The sequence below is a fragment of the Diachasma alloeum genome, unplaced genomic scaffold (assembly GCF_001412515.2).
Source record: "Diachasma alloeum isolate Michigan unplaced genomic scaffold, Dall2.0 Dall_scaffold_00209, whole genome shotgun sequence".
Lineage (NCBI taxonomy): Eukaryota > Metazoa > Arthropoda > Insecta > Hymenoptera > Braconidae > Diachasma > Diachasma alloeum.
The window spans coordinates 1898394-1923430 of NW_021680374.1; the positions used below are offsets into that span (position 1 = coordinate 1898394).

At 39.6% G+C, this 25037-nt stretch overlaps 2 protein-coding genes across 3 annotated transcripts in view; both read right to left on the reverse strand.

Annotated features, from left to right (window-relative positions):
- LOC107036518 (semaphorin-5A) overlaps positions 1–25037 on the reverse strand; it is a 70712-nt gene that overhangs the window by 28545 nt on the left and 17130 nt on the right. For both annotated transcript variants that reach the window (XM_015254539.2, XM_015254538.2), the window contains exon 2: positions 10560–10669. In XM_015254539.2, the coding sequence (XP_015110025.1) occupies positions 10560–10644 (85 nt within the window). In that variant the 5' untranslated portion in view covers positions 10645–10669. The remainder of the gene's footprint in view (positions 1–10559; positions 10670–25037) is intronic.
- Positions 2498–4364, reverse strand: LOC107036521. The gene is made up of 4 exons (XM_015254541.1): positions 4291–4364; positions 4040–4213; positions 3214–3387; positions 2498–3143 (listed from the first exon to the last, which is right to left on the reverse strand). Exons 1-4 carry the CDS (start codon positions 4339–4341, stop codon positions 2853–2855), a joined length of 690 nt encoding a protein of 229 aa, XP_015110027.1. The 5' UTR covers positions 4342–4364; the 3' UTR covers positions 2498–2852.

Genomic DNA, 25037 nt, shown 5'->3' on the forward strand with positions numbered 1-25037 from the left:
GGGGGGCAGGGGAACCAGTGGGAGAGTTCCACACCATATAAAACGAGGCAGACGAGTGGAGAAACAAGGAGAGATGGTGGGGCATTGGTTTCGTGATTGAGATGCGGGCGGTTTTTTGTCGTACAAGTGGCGAGACGGATATGTACGTTGAGATTGTGAGCGGGAGTGAGGGGGAGGGAAGATTTGTCGTGCCATTCGATGCCACCGAGCGCAACTGGCCATTGAAAGTTGAAATCAAGGACGTGTCCATGTTGTGCCAGCAGAATCGATTTAATAGAGTTTTTTTCATTCACAAGATTGGCTACTTTTTGTTCATTGAGTATCTCAGGGTCACTCCAGCCACTTCGCATGAGTGCATTTGCTCCAGTTCTCTGATTGCAACGAGAAAAAATATTTATTTGATTATGAATAGGAGTGAGAGATACATTTTTCACCTGCTTGTGCCGTTAGATGACAGATTAATAGTTTTCAATTCAGGGGAATTAAAGTTTGTGGCGATTTTTTCCCTTAATTTTCATTATTTTTGGAATTTATGTCCACGTTAAGGAATTCCTGTCCCGAAATGAATTCATGTCTGGACAGGAATTCACATCCAGATGGTAATTAATGGCCGGACAGGAATTCATCTGCAAGAATTCATAGATGATGAAGCCCTAAAATCCATGTCCGGACAGGAATTCATGTCACGAAATGAACTCTTGCCCAGACAGGAATTTACGCACCTGCAGGAATTTATATCCGACAGGAATTCATGCATCTGCAGGATAGGAATTCATGTCCAGGCAGGAATTCACACCCCTGCAGGAATTTATATCCCACAGGAATTCATGCCCCTACGTAAAAGAACAAATTCCAATATTTTTTCTTCATAAAAACTGAAATCACAGTTTTCCCTGTTTCCCCCGTTCTCTAATTAATTACGAAAAAAAGGTCCAATTGAGTAACAGCCCGAGCACTCCTCCGTAATGATGACCTTGGTGAGGAGAAAAGAGGAAATGAAAGAAAAAAAAATACTTCATCCCTGGAATACAAGAGGCACCGCCTTGGAGGACCCTCCTCCCTGCAGATTGACGCGATAATTGGATCGGCTAATTGCCGGATTCTGAAATGGGAATAGCACTTGGACTATTCCCAAGATAAACCGAGCATTTAGCTACCATTGAAAACCAAAATAGGGAGTGTTATTCTCGATTTTCATCTGTATACAATTGGATTGACGTGATAATTGGCATTCTCCGGGTTATTTCATTGCCTTAATTACTGGATTCCCCCAGCCCACAGCGAATATTCGCATTTCAGAGAAGAGAGAACAAGGAAGAGGTGATGGAGAAGAGCCGAGAGAGGCATTAACCAGCGTGATAAATTTCCAAGTATTTTAATGCTTCAAAAGTCTCATTTTGACCATTAAAAATTGTGAAGAATCTCTCCTACACGAATATTTGCTCTGAAAGGGAAATATAAATGTCAAAATGTCCCGCTGGAAATAATAAAAACATGGAAGATATATTTCTCTATTGTTTTTTTTTATCTCTCGCTGGGATCGAACAAAAGAACTCTTCGTGAACCAAAAAATATTTTGCATACGGGTAGATCTTAAACGTCTTCTTTTTGCTCTACAATCTGGACACGCCTTTTATGCTCCAAGTATGTTCTTCAACCTCTCGAGAACACGTTTTTTCAACACCCACTGCAGCACCATCCCCCAGAGGGGGCAAACAGTAACGAAATAAGATGAGACTTTATTTACGGTTTGTTGAGACTCACTTTCCACCGAATAAATTCTGCCCAAGTACTCGGCCGGGAATTCTTTTAACGAAACGCGCTAACTTATGTCTCAGACTGACGCCTGGGATGCATAAAATGGGTAAAAATATATAAATAAAAATAGCGCATTACCGAGAGCTTCGTTTACAAATCATGAACGAGGGGGCCTGATTTTATGGTGATTTTATAGCTACGAGCCAACGGAATTCCGTATAAGGAGTACGTGAGAGGTGTTGTCAAATGGGTTTTCGGTTTTTCGGGGGGTATCAGACGCCTTTTAAGCGGACGTACGAATTTAAGGGACGGATCGAGGCGAATTTATTTCCGTCAGTGGCTCTCAAGATGCTCTTGAGGATGATTAAAACCGAGTTCGTTCAATTCCGCCAGCGAAAGATCTCGAGGGTTTTCCTCTTTTCCTTTTACAAGCACCTGAAGTGTCAGAAGAAAACACAGTGGAACTTCCGGCACGCGGAATCGGAGCGCTTCCGTGAAGTCACGTGTGAAGAGTCGATCTTGGAAAGGTTGGGAATGAAAAAAATTGACGTCGGGACGTGATTTCATTGTGGAAAATTTTTATCTAGGGCTGGCACTGGAAAATTGGAATTAAGACATTGAAAATTCACTATTTTATGAAATAATTCATGGAAACTGGGAATTTTAGTTTAATTACCCCATGAGACCTTTATTTATTTGTTATTTATTCATTTATTTATTGGTGTATTCATTTATTTGTTTATTTATTGGGGGGTAACAGTCGAAGAGCCGAGGCCACTTACATGACTTGAATAGTAGATGAATAAAATGCGTCTACTTTTGCCCCATTTGACCCTAAATTTAAAAACGATTATATTATTCAAACGTCACAGGTTCTGAATTTGAGTCTCGATATTGAACCGTTAGAAAACATTTGACAAAATTGACAAATTTTTATCCTTAAATGCAATATAGATAGTTTATGCACCGATAAATAGTAATGCGAGAAATTAAAAATAACATCAATTCTTTTAGCAACTTGAGAAATTAACTTTCAAATTAAAAAGCTCCACTCGACAAGAAAAGTCTGAGTTTTCTGGATTTTTCAGTAGCACTCAAGGAGACACTTCCACAAGCGCATTGATGCACAGTCTGACGATTTGGTTGACAGCGTTCAACTGCAGTGTAAATCTCGTGAATGACGCTCTCAAGCATAAAGGCATTTGTCTTTTGGCTGTAGCGGTGTCTGTGGCCTCCTTGCTTCTCATATGCGTCACCTCTGATTTCCAGATTAGCACGGAAGCCTTGAGTGAGTTTGTCCTCTCAGCGAGACATCCATCGTAGTTCGTCTCATTCTTACAACCTTCAACATTCCTCTGAACTTGTGACTGTAACTGATCTCCTTTCTATGGGAATGGAAACACCTCGATGTTTGACTGAATCTTGATGACATTTTTTCGTAAATAATTCACTCACGTTCAGCAACTCGCCAACTAGACGCCGCAGGGCTGAGAAGTTGGGCAGATTTGCGTCTTCACACAGGTTTGTTCTCGTCATGTGGGTTTCCAGGGCTCGTTGGACTACTACATTCAATGGTTTGCGGCATTTATTTGCGTCTTTTCCTAGTTCCTCAGCTGCTTCGAAATTGGGCTTGAAATTATGGGCGAAAAATTGAATAATTATCGTTTGGGGGGAACCAAACGATACTGTTACGATACTGTTTCTGTTACTGTTGAAAATTTCTGCCTAAAATTTCCGGTATAATCCTAAAATTCACAATTTAAAGAAAAAACCAATGGGCACTCTAAATTTTAGATAAATTATTCCATAAAACTTGAATTTCACTAAATTTTCTATCAAATTTGAAATTTCATTATTGTTTTCGCCTAAATTGAATTCAATGTCACTCTCCTGAAACTTCCTCCTAAATTATCCAAGAAACTACAACCTTCTTCTAAAACTCTAATGAAAAATGCAATAATTCTCGTAAAAAAATGCATTTCAATTCAAAATTTCACGAAAATTTTGTTTTAGAAATTACTCAACGGCCAGGGAGTTCCTGACAGAAATATATTTTTGTTCCTGTTGATATTTGACTAATTCGTCAATAGATTCCGAATATCCTGAGGGATTATTAGAGATCACTTGCGAAGAATTACAGGAAGACATTTTATACCACTTTATGCTTTTCCATTCCATTCTCCTCTGAAAATTCTCGACGATGACGATTCAAAATAATAAATCATCACTAAATAATTCACCGCAGTCATCAAACGTGAGTAAATACAGTCTCAAAACTCACTTGCAGTTCCTGTACACTAGAATCAGCAACACTGGTGGCGTTTTCCTTCCTGAATTGGTAAAGATCTATGAAATAACGCTGGATATTCTTCAAGTGAAGCCTGTATTCCTCAAGAATTCTCCTGGTATCTGCGATGGTATCCTGGACCGAGTTGACTGCCTCATTCGCCTCAGCCTTTCAAAACAGATGGGACTAAGTAATTCGTGACGATAGGCACTTCCGACCAGGAGAATAAAAAACTCCACACTTACGTGGCTGATTACGACAAGTGCGAGAGCAGCTAGTACCGCGTAGAACCTCATCTTGGAAGTGATAGCCTCAGAAAATTTTTCAACCATTCTTATACCTTGAACCCCCCCTCATTTCTCTTAATTATGAAGTGGGCAAAGATAGTGAAGTCTTTAAATCCGCAACTATGAAGAGTTGACAGTGATCAGTGATGCTGAAAATCTCATTAGGAATGACTAACAGAAAAATTCCTATTCTGATAGTGCACACGTGTGGAAAATTCACTTCATTACCTACTCACTCGTTCGAGTACTGTGTACACTACTCACTAATTCTTACATTCCCAATTTGTGGCGGTAGTTTTCTTCTGTTGTGAATGAAGTTGTCAATGTTTTCGGGGAATTCTGAGTGAAAACCATCGGTTATAAGTGGAAATAATATATGCACACACGTGTTTTTGCAGGAAGAGGTACGACGCATAGGTTTTGTGACATTAAATTCACCGGAATTCCGATTTTTGAAAAATTGGAAGATGAGGATTATCCACTTCACTGAAATTTCCATTAATTGATGACTGAAGCGTATATTCGCTTCAATTTTTGAGGCCTTGATTAATTTTCATGGAGGCGTTCAACTGAAATATCAGTGGAATTATAATATGACGAAAATTATCAAGACAAGAAGTAGACTGAAAATTTCAGACAAAGAAATTTACCAGTGTAATGATACCAGTGTATTACCTAGACCTCGGGATTTCACGAGGGGGTGGAGGGGGAAGGCATGTACGCCGAGGGTTGGAATTTGTACCCAACAAAGGGAGAGGGTTGCAGAATGTATTTTTTTCACCCGGAGCCAAAGTGTCAGATCTTGGATTTTTCCAGGGGGAAAGTCGACTTTCGCCAAAATCGAATTTTTTAGCCGGGTGAACGTTGATTCCAACTATTTAAGCGACGGGCTATTCAGAACTCTCAAAAGTATGTGGAAAAAGTGAAAACTGAAAAAGTTTTTTTTTTCAAATTTTCAAAGGGTCAGATTTTCCGTTTTTCCCGGGGGAAAGTCGACTTTCGCCAAAATCGAATTTTTTCGTCAAGTGAATGTTAATTCCGCATTTATTGGCCCCTCTAATGCCAATGAAACCCTCGGAGGCACCAGAAATGTCGAAGAAAAATTTTTGAAGATTGTCGAAGAAAAATTCAAGAAGTGTACTGAAACTTCATAATTGCCGACAGCTGTTGGCTCCTCCAATAAAAAACTGAATGAATAAATGAATAAAACAGATATTCAAGAGTGCATTCCCTTCGAAATGTCCTGAAAATTCCAGCCAAACACATTTACCTACAGTGATTTAAGCCACAGCTGTTGAGTCATCCAATAAAAAAATGAATAAATAAATGAATAAAACTGATATCCAGAAAATCCCGCATAATGCAAACATAACACCCCAGTACGCATCCCGTCCCATAAACATGAATATTCACTGGGATGAATCTCGTGGTATTATACCGCCCGTTGTGCCACGCGTATCCAGCGCACGTGGAGGTGGAGATGATAACAAGAAAAAGGATGAGTGAAAATATAAGCAGTAAGTGAAATTTATACGTGCAGACGGTTATATGCGGTGAACGTGGGTCGCTCTACCGGTACTATTCGTTCAGTGCTGCCCAATCGGGACGTAAGAGGCGCGTGCCGTCGATTCGCCCACGTACAGCTTCAATTCTCCCATCGGATTCAACTAGCCATCGAAAAACTAAAGCCATCGCTCCTCAAAAATTGAGTGGCCCATCTCTCTCACTCTCCTCGATCGGACAAGTTTCTGGGGCCAGAGCGTGAAAAATTTTCCAACGCCCCGAGACGCGTTTCAGTCACGCCTAGTCGCGGCCTAGTCAGGCCCTAGTCAGTGTCGATACAAAGGCGTATATCGGGTAGTCTTCGGAGAATCTCCACGTGAGCCCTCGAATGCGAGGAAAATATACACTTGATTTACGACAGGATCGCGAGATTTACGGCCCATCTGTCGTGGGCCTCTCGGTCTCGTTCACATGCGTGCTATATGCGTTGACTACGGGCCACTCCCACTTGACGTACGTCTTTTAGGTGAAGCTGTTCAAGTGCAATACAACTCTCCAATCACTTTTTGTTGGGTATGAAGAATTATTCTTCAAATTATTTCTCTCACTGCTGTTGTTTGTAATTGTTACGCACATGGAGAGAAATTCTTTTCCATTTCATACTCCATACTTTACGGAGTTTATTGGTCTCTACATTGAGATGAAAGATTACTTCACATCGCAGAAATAATTTTTTCAGACAAATCAATTGCCCAGAAAGATTTTCATAGAAAACCTTGCGAATTCGAATTCTCTGGACAATTTATTCTATTGAGATATTTTCTATAGAATAATATTGTACATTTCCAACGAAAAAAAAATAAAGTTGCGGAATCCTTTAATAAAATCCGCTAAAAATTAATACAATTTTCAATAGAATTTCCCCATCAAACGATACGATCTGAAAAAATCGTGTTTTATTTCAGACTCCACAAAAATAGGGGAGAGTGGGGTAAAACGGACACTTTAGACTTTTTTAAAATTATTCATAACTCAGAAACAAATTGGTCAATTGGGCTCAGATTAGACTCGTCACAAAGGAAAAGAATTGTTCTTTATATTGAAAAAAATTATTAAATTTTATCAACATTTCAACCCCTCATTAACATGTTTAAAAAAAGCCAAAAGTGTCCGTTTCACCCAACCTCCCCTACTTATAAAAAAAAAATTATTGAATTTCATTGCCGATCTCCAATCATTAACGATAAAAACCGGTTCATCACCCTTCGCTACTGAATTACCCTATTCCCAATCGACGATTGACGCAATAATATCACCAAGGTGTTACCCAACAAGTGACACTTACAACAACATAATTACCGATAACACGTCATTTGTATCACTCTGTTCACGCGCCACCGGCGACAAGCAATCGTCCCATCGCAATTACATCCCAGAGAAATTCGCAATCACCTTAACCTCAAAATAGACCCGACAGAGGAATGTTAACCACTGGAATGATCCAATCGCCAATAAACTAGCATCAATGACCCTGAAATATTTGAATTCAAATAATCCCAGGACAGGAGGAGAGTGAGGGGAGGGAGGGGGGCACATTGATGTTAAAAGTACCGTTTGGCCATAATTCAACTTTAACGATTGTGCATGTCGATAAATTAGACAGACGCGTATAAAAGCCCGCGGGGACAAAAGGGACAAACCATAATGCTTGTATCCAAAAGCTACCGACCAGTGTTTCCTTTAAAGATAAACACGACGAGTAACCGGGGCTCAGTGCTAACCGGTGTATATCGAGAATACCTTGGCCACGTACTCGGCATATGTAATCACCTGGAAAACTCGGTCTCTCCGGTGTATCCACGTACAGATGAAAAAATAAAATGATAGTGGGAATAGTTGTGGGTGGTGGGAAAATATTGCTATCCGAATGTGGAAGAGGATTAATTAATATTATTAAAAAATTCAGGAGACGTCCCTGATTCTCTTATCTGTGACCCTCATGATGCCATTGAGAATGAATTATTATCTCTACTTCTCTAATATGTTCATACATCTCATACTATTATATGTGAATAAATTGAAAAATGAACGGTTGAGTCTCATGACAAGAGGCTTTCGTTGGAGCCTTTTGTTAATAATAAAAATCTCGATTTTTCAAAGGAGGTAAATGATTCTATCAATTTTTTTCTATATAATACGAATGCCTAAACATACCCAAGAAGATGGGGGGACGCAGCCCCTTGGGATTGGAGAGCGAAGCGAGCGAGGGGGCGTGGCTTCCTCGTGGGCGGCGAGTGAAGTGAGCAAAACGTCGAATCTGACGCAAATATATTCTTGAACTGAGAAAATTCCACAAATGTTCAATCACGCTTTCACGGTTTTCTGAATGAAAAATCATCATTTGTTTTCTTTGAAAGAAGATAGTAATCTCGAAACAATCAACGATTGAAAAAAATAATCACATAAAAATAATGTTTTTAGCCGTGAAATACTCATGTAATGAAATTAAAATCAGAAACTCGGGAACTCCATGTACATCCATTCCATCAACTGCCCTATTTTCAACTCAACCAATTCATGATAATCACTCGATTGCAATGGATACCCATTCCAATACGGAAGTAGAGCTCGGTGATTTCGAGGCGTGCGATAATAATACCGTGCTGAGTTTAAACCACGATGATATCGTAAACGATCGGCACTCGAGACAGCTTTTAATAACCTCAGATTTAGAACGAAAGGATATAATGCAGGACAAGAATTGGACGTGACCCGGGGAAAAGCCCTCGGGTTTAGCCAATGATGATTATCGAATGTTACCAACGTCACGGAGTACTCGAGATCCCTCTCTGCATTCGTACGATAAAATTGTGGTATGAAAAAATAGTGGAGCATTATATTGTATTAGAGTCGAGACCGAGATCGGCAAGAGGCCATCGTACAATCGTGGCAGTACCACTCGTACTTGAATTATCTTCATCAATATGTTAATGCGCACTCGATTATTTTTTCGATAAAAAGGAAAAAAATAACAGACAAATCGGCATTATCTCGACGCCCCGTATGCATGAAAGCATGATTCAGGATTTATCCGCTTTCTCTGATGAAACTGTTTATCATTGGGAAGACTGGAAAATGAGAGTAATGAGGGGAATTTTTTTTTCGGGATAAAGTGCATCGGGGATATACAATTTTCGGTTAATTGGAAGTTATGGTAATTGAGGGGATTAATCATGGCGCGGGGCGATTATACCTCATGATGAGGTGGAATTAATTCTGATGGGGTGATACTTTATGAGTCGTGTGCTTGAATTCATTATTTTTCTCGTCGATTTTCAGGGGCTTTCACTCGGGTATCGAATCCTTTTTCTCGTGGAAATTGTTAATTATGCAGGGAGAGGTGGAAAATTTTTGAATGCACCCTGCGGTGCAGTGTTTATGAGATAGTTTTGAGGAACGACGGGGAATGAGGCAGGCGGGGGGCTTGATGATGTCTCCATTCGAAGAAAATGAAGATTTTTAGAAGATTTAGGAATTTCAATGCTGAGAATGTTGGAACTTAATTTTTTCCTCACGCAATTTGATTTGAAAATTGAATGATTCGTAATTTTACGATATAATTAAATGACAATAATTTTGTGAAATTTTCACTCAAAATATTGCAATTTTCACTGGACTTTTGATGAAAATTTTATCAAGTGATAGTTCCAGTGGAATTTTAATTAATTTTCATTAAAAACTCGGAATTTAATGAAAGAATAAATGGAAACGGCTAATTGTACAACTTGATTGATTTTTCAACAGAACATGAATATTTGGAAACAGAATGACATGAATTTTCCATTTTTCCCCGATTTCATCGCATTCTCACGGAAAAATTGAACTGAAAATTAAGTCTTTTATTCATTTTATAGTTCCTTCCAACAGAAAATGAATAAAATGTGAAATTCAATTATTCCCCCCCCCCCCAAAGAAAATTCAACATCACGCTTCTAAAAATTACCACTAAATTATCAATGAAATTTCAATTTCTATTCCAACAACGAAGTATGCTGCACGCTGCCTAGACCCTCGGAATAAATATTAATAGAAATTTCTCTCCATGTAGATCCCCATCAATTTTCCGCGGCACTTCAACCGCAATTGCAGAGATCCCCAAGAAAATAAAAAAACCCATAAACACGATGAACCAAATAGTTCAATCTATCCATTTAATACGTAGGGAGTGGGATTCCGTGGGAGCGGTCACATGTACTCCCCTCATTTTTCCATCGTCTCGCAAAAGCCGATGATGAAAACTAATGGTCAGACTTAAAGAAGATGTAGTAGCTGTAGAAAACTTGCTGTTCCGGTTTTTTTCAAAGTGGAACGCCAACGGTAACCCGAGAGATGCTGGACATTTGATCGACGACTATTTCTCACCTACTCACGCATGCACGGATCCTTCATGTTTTAAGTGGAAGATAATGAGCAAAGTGAACGAGGAAAGCCGGAATGATTGATGGAGGACGATGGACTGATCTAATTGTGATGTTGAAATCACTTTCAGAGATTTCTGTCGCACTCATTATCGTCGGGATTATCAAATACACAGAGTGAATTCAAATGTCATCAATCAAATCATCAGGAGTTCATTCTTACTGGGCCCAGAATAGAGGGAAAGTAAAAATCTAAGTCATTCGCTGGCAAACACTCGACTAAAAAAAACATCATTCACTTCTTACCTTCGTAGGAGATGTGACGAAAGTCCCTGGTGGCCGCTGTCAGTGCCAGCACTTTCAAGATCAGAATGACATGCAGCCACATCATTGTGGCCCTCAGTTGAGTATTCCTTCTAAAAAAAAAAGTGAGATGAAATTGGTAATTAAATGAAATTATCATTATAAATTATTCCAAAACACACCTGTTCATTCACCAATATCATTGTCAATAAATATATTCTTATCATACTTGTGTATTATAATTTTTAATTTTTATTTGGTCATCTCAATTCACTTTTATTCATTTCCTTCCATTTTTATTTATCAATTTATTCATATATTTTTTTAAATGGAGTATAAAATCTGCATAATAATCACAGTAACCCTACCCCTTCATTTCATATCATTTAAATTCAATTTGAAGCCTAAAAACAGCAATTAATTCCCCTCATTAAATCACAAATTAGTGTTTTATAAAACAGATAACCGTCTGACTGCCTTAATTCTCTCGAGTTTGCAAGTCCAACCGCTGCTCATCGCAATTAGTTACGGATGATAAGATCCGCTTGGACCTCGTGATGATGATTGATCGCAGAGTATTCTAACCCATCGTCATTCACTATTCCATTTTGAGAGAAGACAATTGCCCGAGGAGAATATCATCTCCCCATTTCTCTCGTTCTCGTCATGACCAATAAGGGCATGACTCGGGAGTGCATCATTTGGAGAATCGGACGACCCTGGGAATCACCGTTAAAACTCTCTCGAGTTTCGCCACCTTTTTCGGTGACTCAAACTTGCGAAAGGATCGTACCAGTATCGACGATAATCAACCGAGACATGTTCGTACAAGTATCGCGTTGACCAAAAAAAAAAAAAATATGTTTATAACGCTTGTACACAGACTAACGGCTAATTTTCGATGCTGCCCGGGCTAATTAAGGGGAGTTAGTGTCACTGGAGTATATTTTAATGAGCATTGGGCTCTTAAAATATTGAAATACCCAGGGGAATATCTTAATTCATAATTAATAAATGCGGAGTTTATAAATTTTTCCGGCATCCTTGGGCTTTTGAAGTGTTTTACGGATGTTTAATGGGTAAATATGGTCTACACGAACACTAAAAATACTTTATTTGGCACTCGAAATGAGCCATCCACCTTCAGTCCAAGAGCTTCGAGAATTTATTCGAGGATTTATTATTTAATAGGATTTTCCGGAATTTGTTGCCCTTTTGGATCACTTCGCAAATTTCTTCGTTTTGTTTCAATGTTGAAAATATTTGCAAAAAATGGATAAAATTTATTGAAAATTTAATTAAGTTGGGGAGTTTTCCTCTTCCTGCCGCACAAAAATTTGGAATTTTATTGAATTGTCAGTGAAATCTGAAATTTCACGATTTCTTCCACTCTAATTATTGTCCAGCGCTGTTTCTGTTGAATTCTCGCTGAAAAATACCAACAATAATTGGAGTAAGTGCGTTAAAGGAAGCGAATTCCAGTGCGTGATGTCCACTTTAGCTCCTACATCAGTTCGATCGACTTCCCCGAGAGATCGATAGCCATCAGTATGCAGTAGATGCCGTGGCTCCTATAATAAGACCTAGTGCAGGCGGAAGGTGGGATCTGCCGTACAGCCAATCGGTACGTGTGAGCATTCAGAAAAGATATTACCGGGAAATCCATGGGTATGACGTATGGGGGTGATTCCTCACTCCTCCAGCCGTCTCCCCCGTTTTTCACACGAGAATTGCCCTGCGCCAGGGATTTTGACGGTTGAAAGAGAGCGGTTGATGCCAGAAGGACGAGACGAAAGTCGTCTCGGAAAATCATGGGACGATATTCTGCGGTTTATAACCCAACTCGGCTTCTATCGGAGGTCGTCGGCCTCTTCCTGTACCTGCGGCTACTATTCCTTACTAGGATATACACTCGTCGAGAGTCACAAAAGGCCAAGACGTGGTGACAGGTGGAGGCAATTTTCTTCACTGTCTTCCGAGAAACATATTTCGATTCAATTTCATGGGGTTTCCATAACTTTTTTTCAACATTTTATTTTTACCAACATGAAATTTACTTGTGACAAATAAACTTAATCTCAAATTTTTGGATCATTATTATTATTCAATTAATTTCGCGCGTAATAAAATCAGATGAAATTTGCAATCTCTAATCCTTAATTTTTGTCATTTAGTTAATCTATTCTATTGAATTCACTATTCGAAAAAATAATTCCATTTTTTAATTAATTTGAAAACATTGAAAAATGGAATTTTTTATTTTCCTGCTGATTATCTCGCACTAAATTTTTCTCATCTTCTCCCATGAAATAAAATCCACCATAGAAAAAAAAGGGTTGATTTCATTGAATTTGAAATTAAAATTGATCCATCAAATAAAATATCTTTCATCACTCGTATTTTCCCCAGTCTTGACTATCAATATCCCAAGAAATTTCTAAATCGCGGAAACAGCTTCGCTGCACGACTTTCCTCCCCGAACCAAGCCAATAAAGCAGATGCATCAAATCTTCAAGAAAGAATTCCTGCGACAGCGTGCACTCGATTTGACAAACAATTTTTTCCTTGAAAAAGAAACCCAACGATAGAACGTGAAAGCCTGCTCCCCACGAATAGATAATAAACAAGTGCGATATAGTGCCCACGTGTAGCCCCAAAAATACATCCACTATTTCCGAGTCTGCGACGTGTGAGGGATGAGTATATTCGATTCGAAAAACCGTGGTATCTCGATGCGCACGAATGTACACGATAGTCCCTCTCCTGCCGCACAGCGTCTTATATTTTGGTACGTCGAGGTGGTCCACGAGGACTTTTTTCCAAAATGGCCAGTCCACGTGGGCGACTCCAAGCGCCGAATTTCCAAAAGGTAACAAGATGTATTTTCTCGCTGGGGAAAAAACACGTTACTGCACTCTCGGTTAATTCACGAATGGAATTAAATAAAATTCACTCGAACGATCCCGTCGCGTGTTAAATTAAAGGAATTATGGTCGCTTGTGCATTATTCAGAGAAACATGCGACCAATTTTCAAGTTGAATTTTTAAGTGAGCTCATTAGGCCTCAACATTTCGGTTTTATTGGACGAGTCGGTGAAGTTGGATGGATATGTGAAGTGAGATTATTTTGAATGGAAAAGTCAACTTCGGTTTTATTCAGCATGAACGGTTGAAGTGGTGCCGCTGGTGATGCTGTTGGACGGAAGCACGATAAGCCGATGGATTTTAATAATACGAAACGCCACACCTCGTAGGAGCATAAATAAGAAACGCGCGAGGCACCGTTGCTTCTTATCGGCATCTACACCCTCCGTTTCTCCCATTGGCTGCATCTCTTCAGTTGGTGAAATGCATTTATTTAATCGTCCGCTCAACTCCAGACCCCTGAGATGTTACAAACATTATCGACAATTCGAATTATCCAGAATTTTGCTCTGTCCCATCCATTCAATCAATTAATTCGTCAATTCTGTTTATTTTATTTTTCATTTGAGTTTGAAATTTTGCGTGACGGGCGGTTCCAGAAGGCCCTTGGACCTTGGAAGGTGTGCCAACTGTTGAATTTTAAATGTGACGCACTAGACATGATAATTAAGACGCTCGATGGGGGCAGATAGATAGAATCTGTCGTCCATCCCCTCCGAAACGAGTTCTAACGGAGGGAATCCGGTAGTCTGGGCTCATTAACATTTCCCCGATCCACTCCAGCGATAGATTCTGGAGGTTAGGGCCTGACTCTCTGGGTTCACTAATTCCTCGCTTGTTTTTTATTGGAATTTGGGGAAATGTTTCGTTATGCCGCGCGCTAATTGATTTGTATGTATTTTTTGATTGATCGTAAGTCAAGTGGGTTGAGCCTCAATTAGTTGTTTGTCTACTAGAATCTCTAATTATGTTGGGAATTTCAGATTTAACGAGATGCTGTGCACATAAACGTGTGGCGGTTCTCCAGCGGTTGAGCAGCGGTCTTGCGCTGGTCTTAAACTTATAATGCAATCATTTAAATATTCAAGTGGTTGTGGTACACGATTACAATCGTTGCGAGACCGCTCCCCAACCGTTGAAGAACCGCCGGAAAACCGCCACGCGACCGTTGGAGAGTTCTGTTCCTTCCATCCTCTTCAGTATCGAATTAATCTCATCACAAGTCTATGACCGCTGCAATCGGGCAGTTTTGTGGCGGTCAGTTGGGAATTTAAGCCGTTGTGATGCAAGTTTACGACCGTTGCGAGACCGTTCCTCAACCGTTGAAGAACCGCCGGAAAGCCGCCGCGCGACCGTTGGAGATTTCTGTTCCTTTTACCATCTTCAGCATGAAATTAAGTTAATTACAGGTCTATGACCGCTGCAATTGTTCGGCGGTCTTGTGGCGGTCTGCGGTCCTACCGCAGTCGGGTAGGAAATCATTCGCATCTACAATTTCTCCCATTCTGTTTCCTCCACGTATATTACGAACAATGTTGTCATGCAATTATTCAATCATTGATTGTTTGTAGACAAAGTTGAGTCCCTGATTAGTCCATTGAAGAGTAAACAAGCCCCAGGCACCATTGTCACTGGCGCACCTCCGATTTGGTGGGTGCCACGCGCCCAAACACCTCGCGACTCATCGCTTCACTATGAAACATCATACGAACAATGGGGTTGTAGGTGTAAGCACACGATATTGTTGACAGCCTGGACTACAGAGATACGAGAGAAAGGTGATTTTGCAATGACTCGGAGACCCTAGACGCCTTGACTGATGATCAACGGTTCAACAATCTGAAGGTGGATTTTTTTTCGGGCTCCATTAGTCACCGTCTATCCATCTCACTTGTCTCACTGGATACCATATCCGATAAAACAACACTGTTTATTTACATCGGTACATGCGATCTTAGAGGAAAAATACGAAAATCAGTGATATCATAATTGTGGATGGTTTCGTAAGACGCCCGCACTTGTCTTGTCGCGGTGGAGATGTGAGAGGCTGTGGGCTGATCTGCATCTTGTATAATGTAATGTGCACGGCTATTATTCCAAAGGTTAAAATTTAAATAGGAATATTTTTTATTAGAATTATAGCGTCTCTGTGGCGTAAGACAACCGCAAAAATTTTCAACCTTCTTTAATCGCCAATATCTCCTGAACGAATGATGCGATTTGGACGACTCAGGTCTTATTTTCAAGGTTAAAAAAAAACTTTGAAAATGAAACAAAAATGGGAAATTTCACTCTGCCGTTTTCGAGTTATCGACGATGAAAAATGAAGCTTTTTCTTCGATTTTTTCTTTTTCGAAATAGAAAAATCGTTTCTATATTTACATTTCATGCGAAAATCCAGTGAAAAAAGTGAGGTTTTTTCATCCTTATGCACCGAGGGGACACGTCCACCCACACCAACGAACGACGAGAGAAAAAAGTCGGGGAGATAAAACCGAGAAGAGGTTTACCTGGGGATACGTCGAACTGTTGTTGCGTAGGTGGATAACGCAGTGAGTAAACATAATCGGACGAAAACCCCGTACCAACCGGGCCTTGATTACATGACGAGCTACTTGTTGCATAAATCTTATCGGCGACATATTTTTTTTTTTTTTAATATTAAAAATGAGAATTAACTCAGTTGACATCGAGAGGATTTAAAACGAAATCAATAAATTCTAATTATTTTCGTGATCTCTCGTTTCAAAAATGAAAAATGAGAGTGTTCTTCATCATTCCGTTGACTACAATCTAAGAGTTTTAATTCGAAATATGTAAGATAAGCCGCGAGTAATTGGAATCCATTTGGATAGGCTCCATGGCCTCGTAACGACGAACAAATCACAGTAAAATTTCCGTTCAATTAGCCGATATCGATCGGTACTCGAGCTCTCCCACATAATGGGATCGAACAAGGATGGCCCCGATGAGATTCGATCGGATGAAAGGAAGAGCACAGTTCCTCGACAGGAAGTGTCACAAAATGCACAGGAAGGGGTTGGGACACGTGACGAGAAAAGAAATAAAAAATTACAGTGGTGAGGCAGTATGAAATGCTAATGAGAACGGGGATTACCGTTGCACGAGGAGGCGTCAATTGTGTCGTCCCCTCTGCATATTCTTACGAATTAATGAATGGATTTTTTCACAATTTTTTGGAAAAAAGACCGACGCCATTTGAATACCGTGGGAGTATAAACCGGCGATTACACCTGCAAATTCGGAATAATTTGGGAATTATCCCACACGGGAAAATTTATATTTTGAAAGATATATATAAAATATATATTTAACGAGATACTATGCACCCAAATGCGTGGCGGTTCTCCAGCGGTTGAGCAGCGGTCTTGCGCGGGTTTTAAACTTATAATGAAATCAGTTAGATATTCAGCGGTTGTAGTACAAGAATACAATCATTGCGAAACCGCTTCCCAACCGTTGAAGTACCGCCAAAAAATCGCCACACGACTGTTGGAGACTTCTACTCCTTCTACTCTCTTCAGTATGGCAGTAATTTCATCACAATTTCAATTTTGAAAAATATATATAAACCATATATATATATTTTTTAAATATATACATACCATATATTAAAAAAATATATATATATGGTTTAAATCAGGAGCGAAGCGGTAAACCGGGTTCAGTCGATTTTAACTGTTGACCAGTTTTTGACGAATATCTCGGAATCTAAAAGAGATACAAAAATTGTTGTCATAACCTTTTTTGTAGAGCCAACTGAGGGTTACAAAAAAGGTCATGAGCAAAATTTTGCTATCTCTCTTAGATTCCGAGATATTCATCAAAAAATGGCCAAAAGGAAAAATCGACTTAACCCGGTTTACCGCTTCGCTACTGAAATATATTTTTTATATATTTTTTTATGAGTATTTCAAGATGAATTTTCCATTCAAAAATTGCAATTTCGAGAATTTTTGGGGCTGTGCATTACTCTGGCAATTTCTCCCGACATTTCAGTCCTCCAATGACTTCTTTATCTGTTCTTCTTCTCCAGGTAAAGTACCTCGAGATCTTCGACACCGGTAAGAGGTGCCATATCCCCGAATTCCGTAGATAGAGGAGACACTTAACTCGACACAATCCCGTGTATTTACTCAAAACATTGACACGTACCTCGTGCAAAGCCGTACCCAAACCTCACCGAGAAGATAAAGAAGAAAAAAAACCTCAGAGTTTAAACCTCATCCGCACCTCCAGTATGGATTGGCTTCGGGTGTATTTTTCTCTCTCCTCTCATTTTTATCTGGAAATTCGAGGTGTCGTCGACCCCAATGTGGGTTCATTTATCTCTGCTTGAATATGAGAGACGAGGTGCATGATAAATGTCGGAAAGAATTGAAAATGTTTCACAGAGAATTCAATATCATACGCTTTTTGGTATTCTTTATGTTCAATTGCCGCTCTAATGCTTCGGGATCGTGTGCAGATTTCCGTACCTTTATGCGTGTAATTTAACTCGACACTCGACGAATTTGCCATGCTGTTACTGAGCGCTTCTGCTTCCCTTTGAAGTCAAACCCCGCGATAGAACATTCCCTTTTTTACTTTACAATTTTTTACATAAAAAATTTAATATCTCAAAATGGAGAAAAAAATTCCTTTGACGTTTCAAATCAATTCTTCATCTTGAAGAAGATCAAAAGGTAAGGGAGTGGTCTTGCAACGGCAGTACATTTGTAATGAAATTAATTCAATTCTAAAGAAATCATACGGGAAAACAATTTCGTCGTGGTTATCCAGCGGTTTCGTGGCGGTCCTTCAACGGTTGTGCAACGGTCCTCTCGCAGCAGTGCAGTTGAAATTCAGAATTAATTTTTCATCTCAAAATCATAAAAATTGAAAGTTCAACTTTATCACGTGAAAAATGATCCTCCACTTACACATAACGCTTCGTATTATTGAAAAAGGGTATCATTTCAGAGATAACGAAGTGCAAAGCGAAATTTCGACAGGTACGCGTAATAATTAGTCACGTAGACCGGTTGGCTTTTTTTTTCAGGTGAGAAGCGATGAGAAAAATTGGAGCCAGTCGAGGATTGATGTGCGTTCGTGTCGATGAAAAGTGCAGGGTGTTGCCGGAGGAATGATATAAGGCCGACCTTCGAGGAATTTCGCAGAGTGAAGAAGAAGAGGTGAAATCGAGGACGAGGGGATAAATTTTTCAAACTCTACCTGTCGATTACACTGACGCCAATTTTTATGATTACGCATTTTTTTTTTTCATAACGTGTCATTTACATATTTTCAGCGATAAATTTTAGGGGCAATTAAACGTAATTGCTGAGTTTGAAGTTGTTATAAATGATTTTAATATCTCATACGAGAGATTTTCCTGCACTGTAATTATCGATAATTAAAAATATTGGAATAAAGATGATCTCATCAACAATGAGATATAAATTACATTTAAGAAAGAGTGAGAATATCTTTTGCATTAGAATAAATTTACTCTTGAAATTTAGTCTGTCAGTCTCTCGGTCTCAGCAGAGGCCTAGGGCGTGCCGGCGTAGGCTAAACACTCGCTCGAGCCTAAAAATACAATAATAAAAGGCACCAGGGGGAGCACCAAAACGACGAAATAAAAAAATGAAACATACAGAGATTGCTGACAAAGGCCCTGTAAACGAGTTTAGGGGCCCCATAAACTCCGAAATCATACGTGCACATTTGTTTGTTAATTTCCCTTCCAGTGTGTTCAGAGACACTATGTGGGAGGAATAAAACGAATTGGCCAGGCGAAAAATTGAAACTCCTGACTCAGTTTTTAATTTTCATCAGGTGATTCACTTTCGTCACTAGCAACGACCACTCATGAGTATTTTTAGCAGAAGTAATCAAAAAAATTTTAAGATTAATTCCAAGAATGAAAATCAATCAGCGAAAACGCAAGAATTAGTGATTAATAATGTTTATTCCCTCTTTATTTTTCATTTTGATTTCACTTAATGGAATGAACTCAACCGTTGGATCACTGACCCGCGAGCCGCATTATGATTAATTGCACATCATGATATTTTAGCGTGACACATATCCCCGAGTGTTTCAGAAACATTCGGCGACGATTAATCGATTATATGGGTGGGCAGAATGCCGAAGGGCAAGGTGAGACACAACCAATGCCCCCATGTATACGAGTATATAACCCTCGCCTTGACCGAACTGACTCGGAGAATTAATCGATATACTGCGGCAACTGTGATCAACGACAATTTATATTTACCCGGGCGTATATTGTCCGTCAACTGCAATTGAGTGACAGAAAAAAGGAATTGAATACAAGAGTCAGAGGTACCCATCACAGATTCGGTCCATTATAAACTTCAGGCGAATATTGGCGAATGTATTTCTCGTTATTTTCGAGAAGATTGAGAGAAACCCTTTGTTTCTATTTTTAGGGAGCCACTGAGTGAGTTGTTCTGAGAATTAATTGTTTGTAAAATCGGTAAGAGTTATTTCTGGGCATGTGAAACAGTGGGTGCGCCTCAGGATGTAATCGTGATTCTTCACACTCGATTAATTCGACACCATTAAACCTGGCGCCTTGTGGGAAAGTAACAGAGTTTGAGTGGAATTAGCAGCGGTTTTCGGGCGGTTCTCCAGCGGTTGTAGGCTTGGCACGAAGTGATTTTGAAAGCTAAGAAATTTTACTGCAAGTCCATGACCGCTGCGGTACCGTTGAGCAACCGCCACGTGACGGTACGCAACGGTCTTCAGCGGTTCGTACACTTCTACCGTAATTAATGCCATATCTAGTTCCGCTGAAGCTCTATCGGCCCTGCACAACCGTTGAAGAACCGCCACACGACGGTGTCCAGCGGTTTTGCAGCGGTTAGCAACGGTCACAGACTAATAACCCAATTTTTCATTCGTTCCATCTCTTACTCAACTTCTGCAACCATCAACAGTCCAAAAAACCCCTCACACCGCTGCTCGCCAAGACAATTTACCTCGATCATAAAGAGTTATTCTGAAGGCGCGAGAAAAATTTCACGTAAATAAGAACGACACGGTAGAAACATTGAAAAATTGTTGGTACCAATTTGCCCAGACAAATTTATTCTCTACATTCTCATGTACGTGCCCAAGAAACCCGAGATGATGTCCCGAGGAATCCATACGTAACCCCCCGGGTGCCCTCGAAAAAACTTATACCCGCGTTAAAATTTATTTTCAAACTCTCTCAAGCCCCCCCCCCCTCCTCCTTCCCCAACTATACACCATGTACACTTGCATACATAGTTAATAAATAATTCCAGAAGAAGAAGCAGAAGGAGCCCACACATTTTTGCCTCAGTACTTTTAACATTTTTCTTCTCTCAAAATTTGTTGTTCCCTTTCTTCCCATCGTTTTACTCCTTTTTTTTATTCAAACGGGCAACTTCTCAGGGTGTGGCATGAGCGCAAGTCTCTTCGCGTTAACTTGGATGCGATTTATCTCGCCTCGCGTAGGATGTCCTACCGCACTCTCCCCTCTCCCTCCGTAAAACTCCCCGCTCCCGCCAACAATTTTTTTTTGTACATTTGTCTGTTTTTTGCACGCGTATACACTCGTTTGTCCACCACTCTGCGGGTACAGAGAAATTTTATGAGAACGAGTTGGCCGTACATGGCATGAGCCACTGCAGGCCTCGATTACTTTCTAGGGAAACTGAAATAAATATTCCCCTTTTTTATCGTCATTATTTTTTGTTTAATTTCGCCGTTTCATAGTTTCAACTGATTTAATAAAACATATTTTCTCATTGTTAATAAAATCTGTAGTTATGGTTTCTTGAATAGTCGTGTATTTTGAGAGTATAAAATGTACTTGTATTATTTTTATCAATGAAAAAATCCTAAACAACTCAATTGACAGAGAATTGATTTAGCCATATTGACATTATCTCGAATTCCAGCTCACTTGTTTTCACTTCACTCACGAAAGAATTCAAGATGATAAAACAATTGCTCTTTAAACTTCATTTTATCTCATTCTCGTTGGGTACTCAATCGATTCTACATTCAACATAACACTCGACCTCAAGCGTTCGTCACATCTCTCAAGAGGGAACGGACTGTCCAGTCTTCTTTTATTGCTTTCATTCGTCTCGTTTTTATTCTACTACTTCGTTTTATATTTTTTACTCTCCAATGTGTGTTTATCTTGAGGCAGAAACGATGAGCGATGACTTAACGAGCGATTTCCCCCCTTTCAGTTTGAAGTGGAGGAGTTTGTTTGAAAAAAAATTTTTAAATACTCAAGTGGCAACTGTGCACTTTTTTGTGATTTAAAAATTCAATTTTTAGTGTCTCTTGATAATGCGTAAACCCCGACGACACCGAGATTGTATCTGAATGCTGGGGGATACACGTGTTTACGCGGAAGATGGATGAAGAAATGTAATTTGTTTGCTTGGGGGCGAGTTCTCGAGTGTTTAATGGACACTTCGCTCGTTAATTCAGGGGGAATAAAGGGTAATTAGTTTTGTCAATATCGCGGCTGAATTCGGTGTATTATTTTTTTATTATGAATTCACGAAATTATTCGACTTTAATGGGACAGTTAATGACGCCAGACCGATAATGCCAGTTTATTGAATTTAAATAACTGAAATCTTTCTTCTCTCGGTGCATTTGGGGCCTCGTAAAAGGGTTTATTATGGATTCGGCGATGGCAATTACCAAAGGTTATGGAGATTATTTTACACGCGCCTCGATGAATGAAACTATTGTCTTAAATCCTTTTTCCATGCGTGTTGGACTTCATCTAGCCTAGAAATACGAGAAGATGTGGTCTTCACCGCAGCCAGACGCATCTCCGGTTACAGAGTGAATGCAATGGGGTTTGTGTCTTCGTTTTTATCATTTTGGTCCATAAAAATGGTTGAAAATTACTCCGTTATCAACCGGATTCTCAGAAAAATTATAATATATCGTGACATTATCACTGAACATTTTGTCGAGATGATTTTCAAAAACGAGAGGAAAAAATTACCTTCAGAAAACTAAAGAACAATCGCATCAAATTGCTCCGAACAATCGTCTGAAATTATCCGTTACGAGTGAGTGTGAAAACCGATAGAAAGCATCGAATGCCTATAATTTGAAGTCCTCACATGTGCTCTCCGAATGATCTTTAAAACACCCTGTGAATCCAAACATCTAATTTTCTTCTCTTTTTCTCACGCAGATTTTCCAATGGAGTCCTATTCTAAATAACAAATAATACGAAACACTCAACGACTAATAAATGTTTGACCGAATAAACCGGGGGAAAGGTGACGTATCGACTGCCAAGTGAAGCGAAGGCGCCTTCCTCGACACTAGCCACTGTATTGAATTTTATCTCGAAAAGAGTCAACAGCTCGTTAGCGCATGTTTTTCCAGTTAAACGCGATTTCTGAGTAAAACGTATCCACGTAGGTTTACATCACGCTCACGTACCGATAGTCAGGGATAAAACATTTAATTCAATGAATATTTGTTTTTATCGCACCTGCAGTGCACATAATTCTGATGCTAATCGGCATTCCGATTTAGTTATTGAAATCGTTAATTCGGTGGATCGTTATTGCACTCGATAAATTTATGGTCAAGCTTTTTCTATGTCGTTAATTTATTTATTTCCGTAAACCCTACATAACAACAAAGATAAACAAAAAGTAAATAGTAGTCCAAAGAAAAAATTACGATTTTTAAAAATTAATTTGACAAAAAATCAAGATTTCTATTAGAATATAATTATAGATAACAATTATAGATAAAAAATATAGGAAACTGGCGATGCATTCCCATTTTGTGAATATTATTGGAAATAAATTCGAAAAATTCGAAATTATTTTAGCTGAAGAAAAATCCAACCGAAAAATATTATTTTCTACAGAACTTTTCTTCCAAACATTTTTAGAACAAACATTTCACGCCGGAAAAATTCCTGAGTATCCAATAGCCCCTAAAATAATTCAAAAACCCATAAAAACCCCGCGTCCACACACAAAAAAATACCTCCACGTTTCCCTCATTTTTATTCCCCAGTTTATTGCCCCCTGACACCAAGAATTCTCCCATTAATATCTCCTCGCGTTGTCTAAAAACCTCTCGAGAGTGGCTGGTACCATCAATATGTTCGATTGACTGAGAAATGTGAAACCCGATCAGGTGGACATTTCTTTGGTGGAGTTAATTTCCGGTGATGGACGTTGGGAGTTGATCGAAATCGCATCTCACACAAGAACGTCTTGTGCTCCCTCTGCGGTGGGTCGAGACGGGATGTCGGGAGGGACAGGAGGGAGAGGCGTCTCTGTGTGCACAGGGCATAATATGAACCCTCCCCCTTTTTCTCTCATTTCTCCTTCTCAAACTCTTACTATTGCCTGGTGATGAATATTAAAATCGCCATTTCGAGTTTTTCTTATTTCACATCCTCTGCGCACTCCCCTCTCCCCGCCCTCTCGCTGCATTTGTGTCGAACGCGAGGAGCCACGAATTAATTCATCATGGGAGGTCTCAAGAGGACAGTAAACAACTTTTTGGATTTTAATTTCCGTAATCAAGTCGAGGGGAGTAATTATTTTTGACGAATGAGTAAAAAATTTCAGATGAGTTTTAATCGACTCAAAAGCACTACTTCTCCGAATGCAAATATAATTTTTTTTAAATCCCATATCGCCCCCTCTGTTGTTTCCAGTGATTTGTTTTCCTCTCTTTGCGACTGTCAATTAATCACTCAATAGCAATCGACATATTTTCCCTCCACGTCACGCTCAAAGTTTACATGAGTGACTCAGGCTGGCATTCACCGTAAAAAATGCGTGCAAAAAATAACCGGAAGAAGAAATAAGTTCGATAACATTTTCTCGGCGTCGCGCAGTCTAGCCTCAACAAGGATTAAAACATCACCACGAGGTACTTCAGGTAAAACCCGGGCTGCGCGATGCAGCGGCATGATCAATGCCAGAGGCATTTTTACATTTCGATCTCAACATTGGCGCAACGAGTCATAAATCCCCGGGAATATCACAGTCGCATCTGCTGGCCTTCGATCGGTCCAGGATATAACATACCGGATACTAGGCTTACAAGTAACCTGGGTATAATTAATGCAGTGGACGAGTGTACATGAGTGTACTGCAATAATGAGAAGGAAAATATTGCGGAGAGTAGAGCTAGAATGAAATCATCATCGGTGTTGATGATTTTTCCGCGTATTTTCACTTCAAGACGTATCGCATCGATTGATAGGCGATCGATATCGAAAATTTATCAAGTGAAGGGAATAAAGTGATTCTAGATTTCTTGGGAATCACGACATTTTTCTGGTTTTTCCATTTTTTTTCAGATGAGATTTTTTGGCGTTTTTTCGTTTCAAGTCGTGGCATATCGATTAAAAGTCGTAAAAATGATGTCTGTTTTCAATTGAAAAGCAGAGTGTCTAGGAGGACAATGGGCTCTAGGAGTATGTATAGAACATTGGGGTCTAGGAGTCTCCCCTGGTTCAAAACCATCTTTAGAGGC

Excerpts from the sequence above, each read along its gene's own strand:
- LOC107036521 (XM_015254541.1), bottom strand. The coding sequence starts at position 4,341 with ATGAGGTTCTACGCGGTACTAGCTGCTCTCGCACTTGTCGTAATCAGC. Across the intron at positions 4,214-4,290 it reads CACTTGTCGTAATCAGCCAC|GCTGAGGCGAATGAGGCAGT; the intron begins GTAAGTGTGGAG and ends CTGTTTTGAAAG. Across the intron at positions 3,144-3,213 it reads TAGTTGGCGAGTTGCTGAAC|AAAGGAGATCAGTTACAGTC; the intron begins GTGAGTGAATTA and ends CCATTCCCATAG.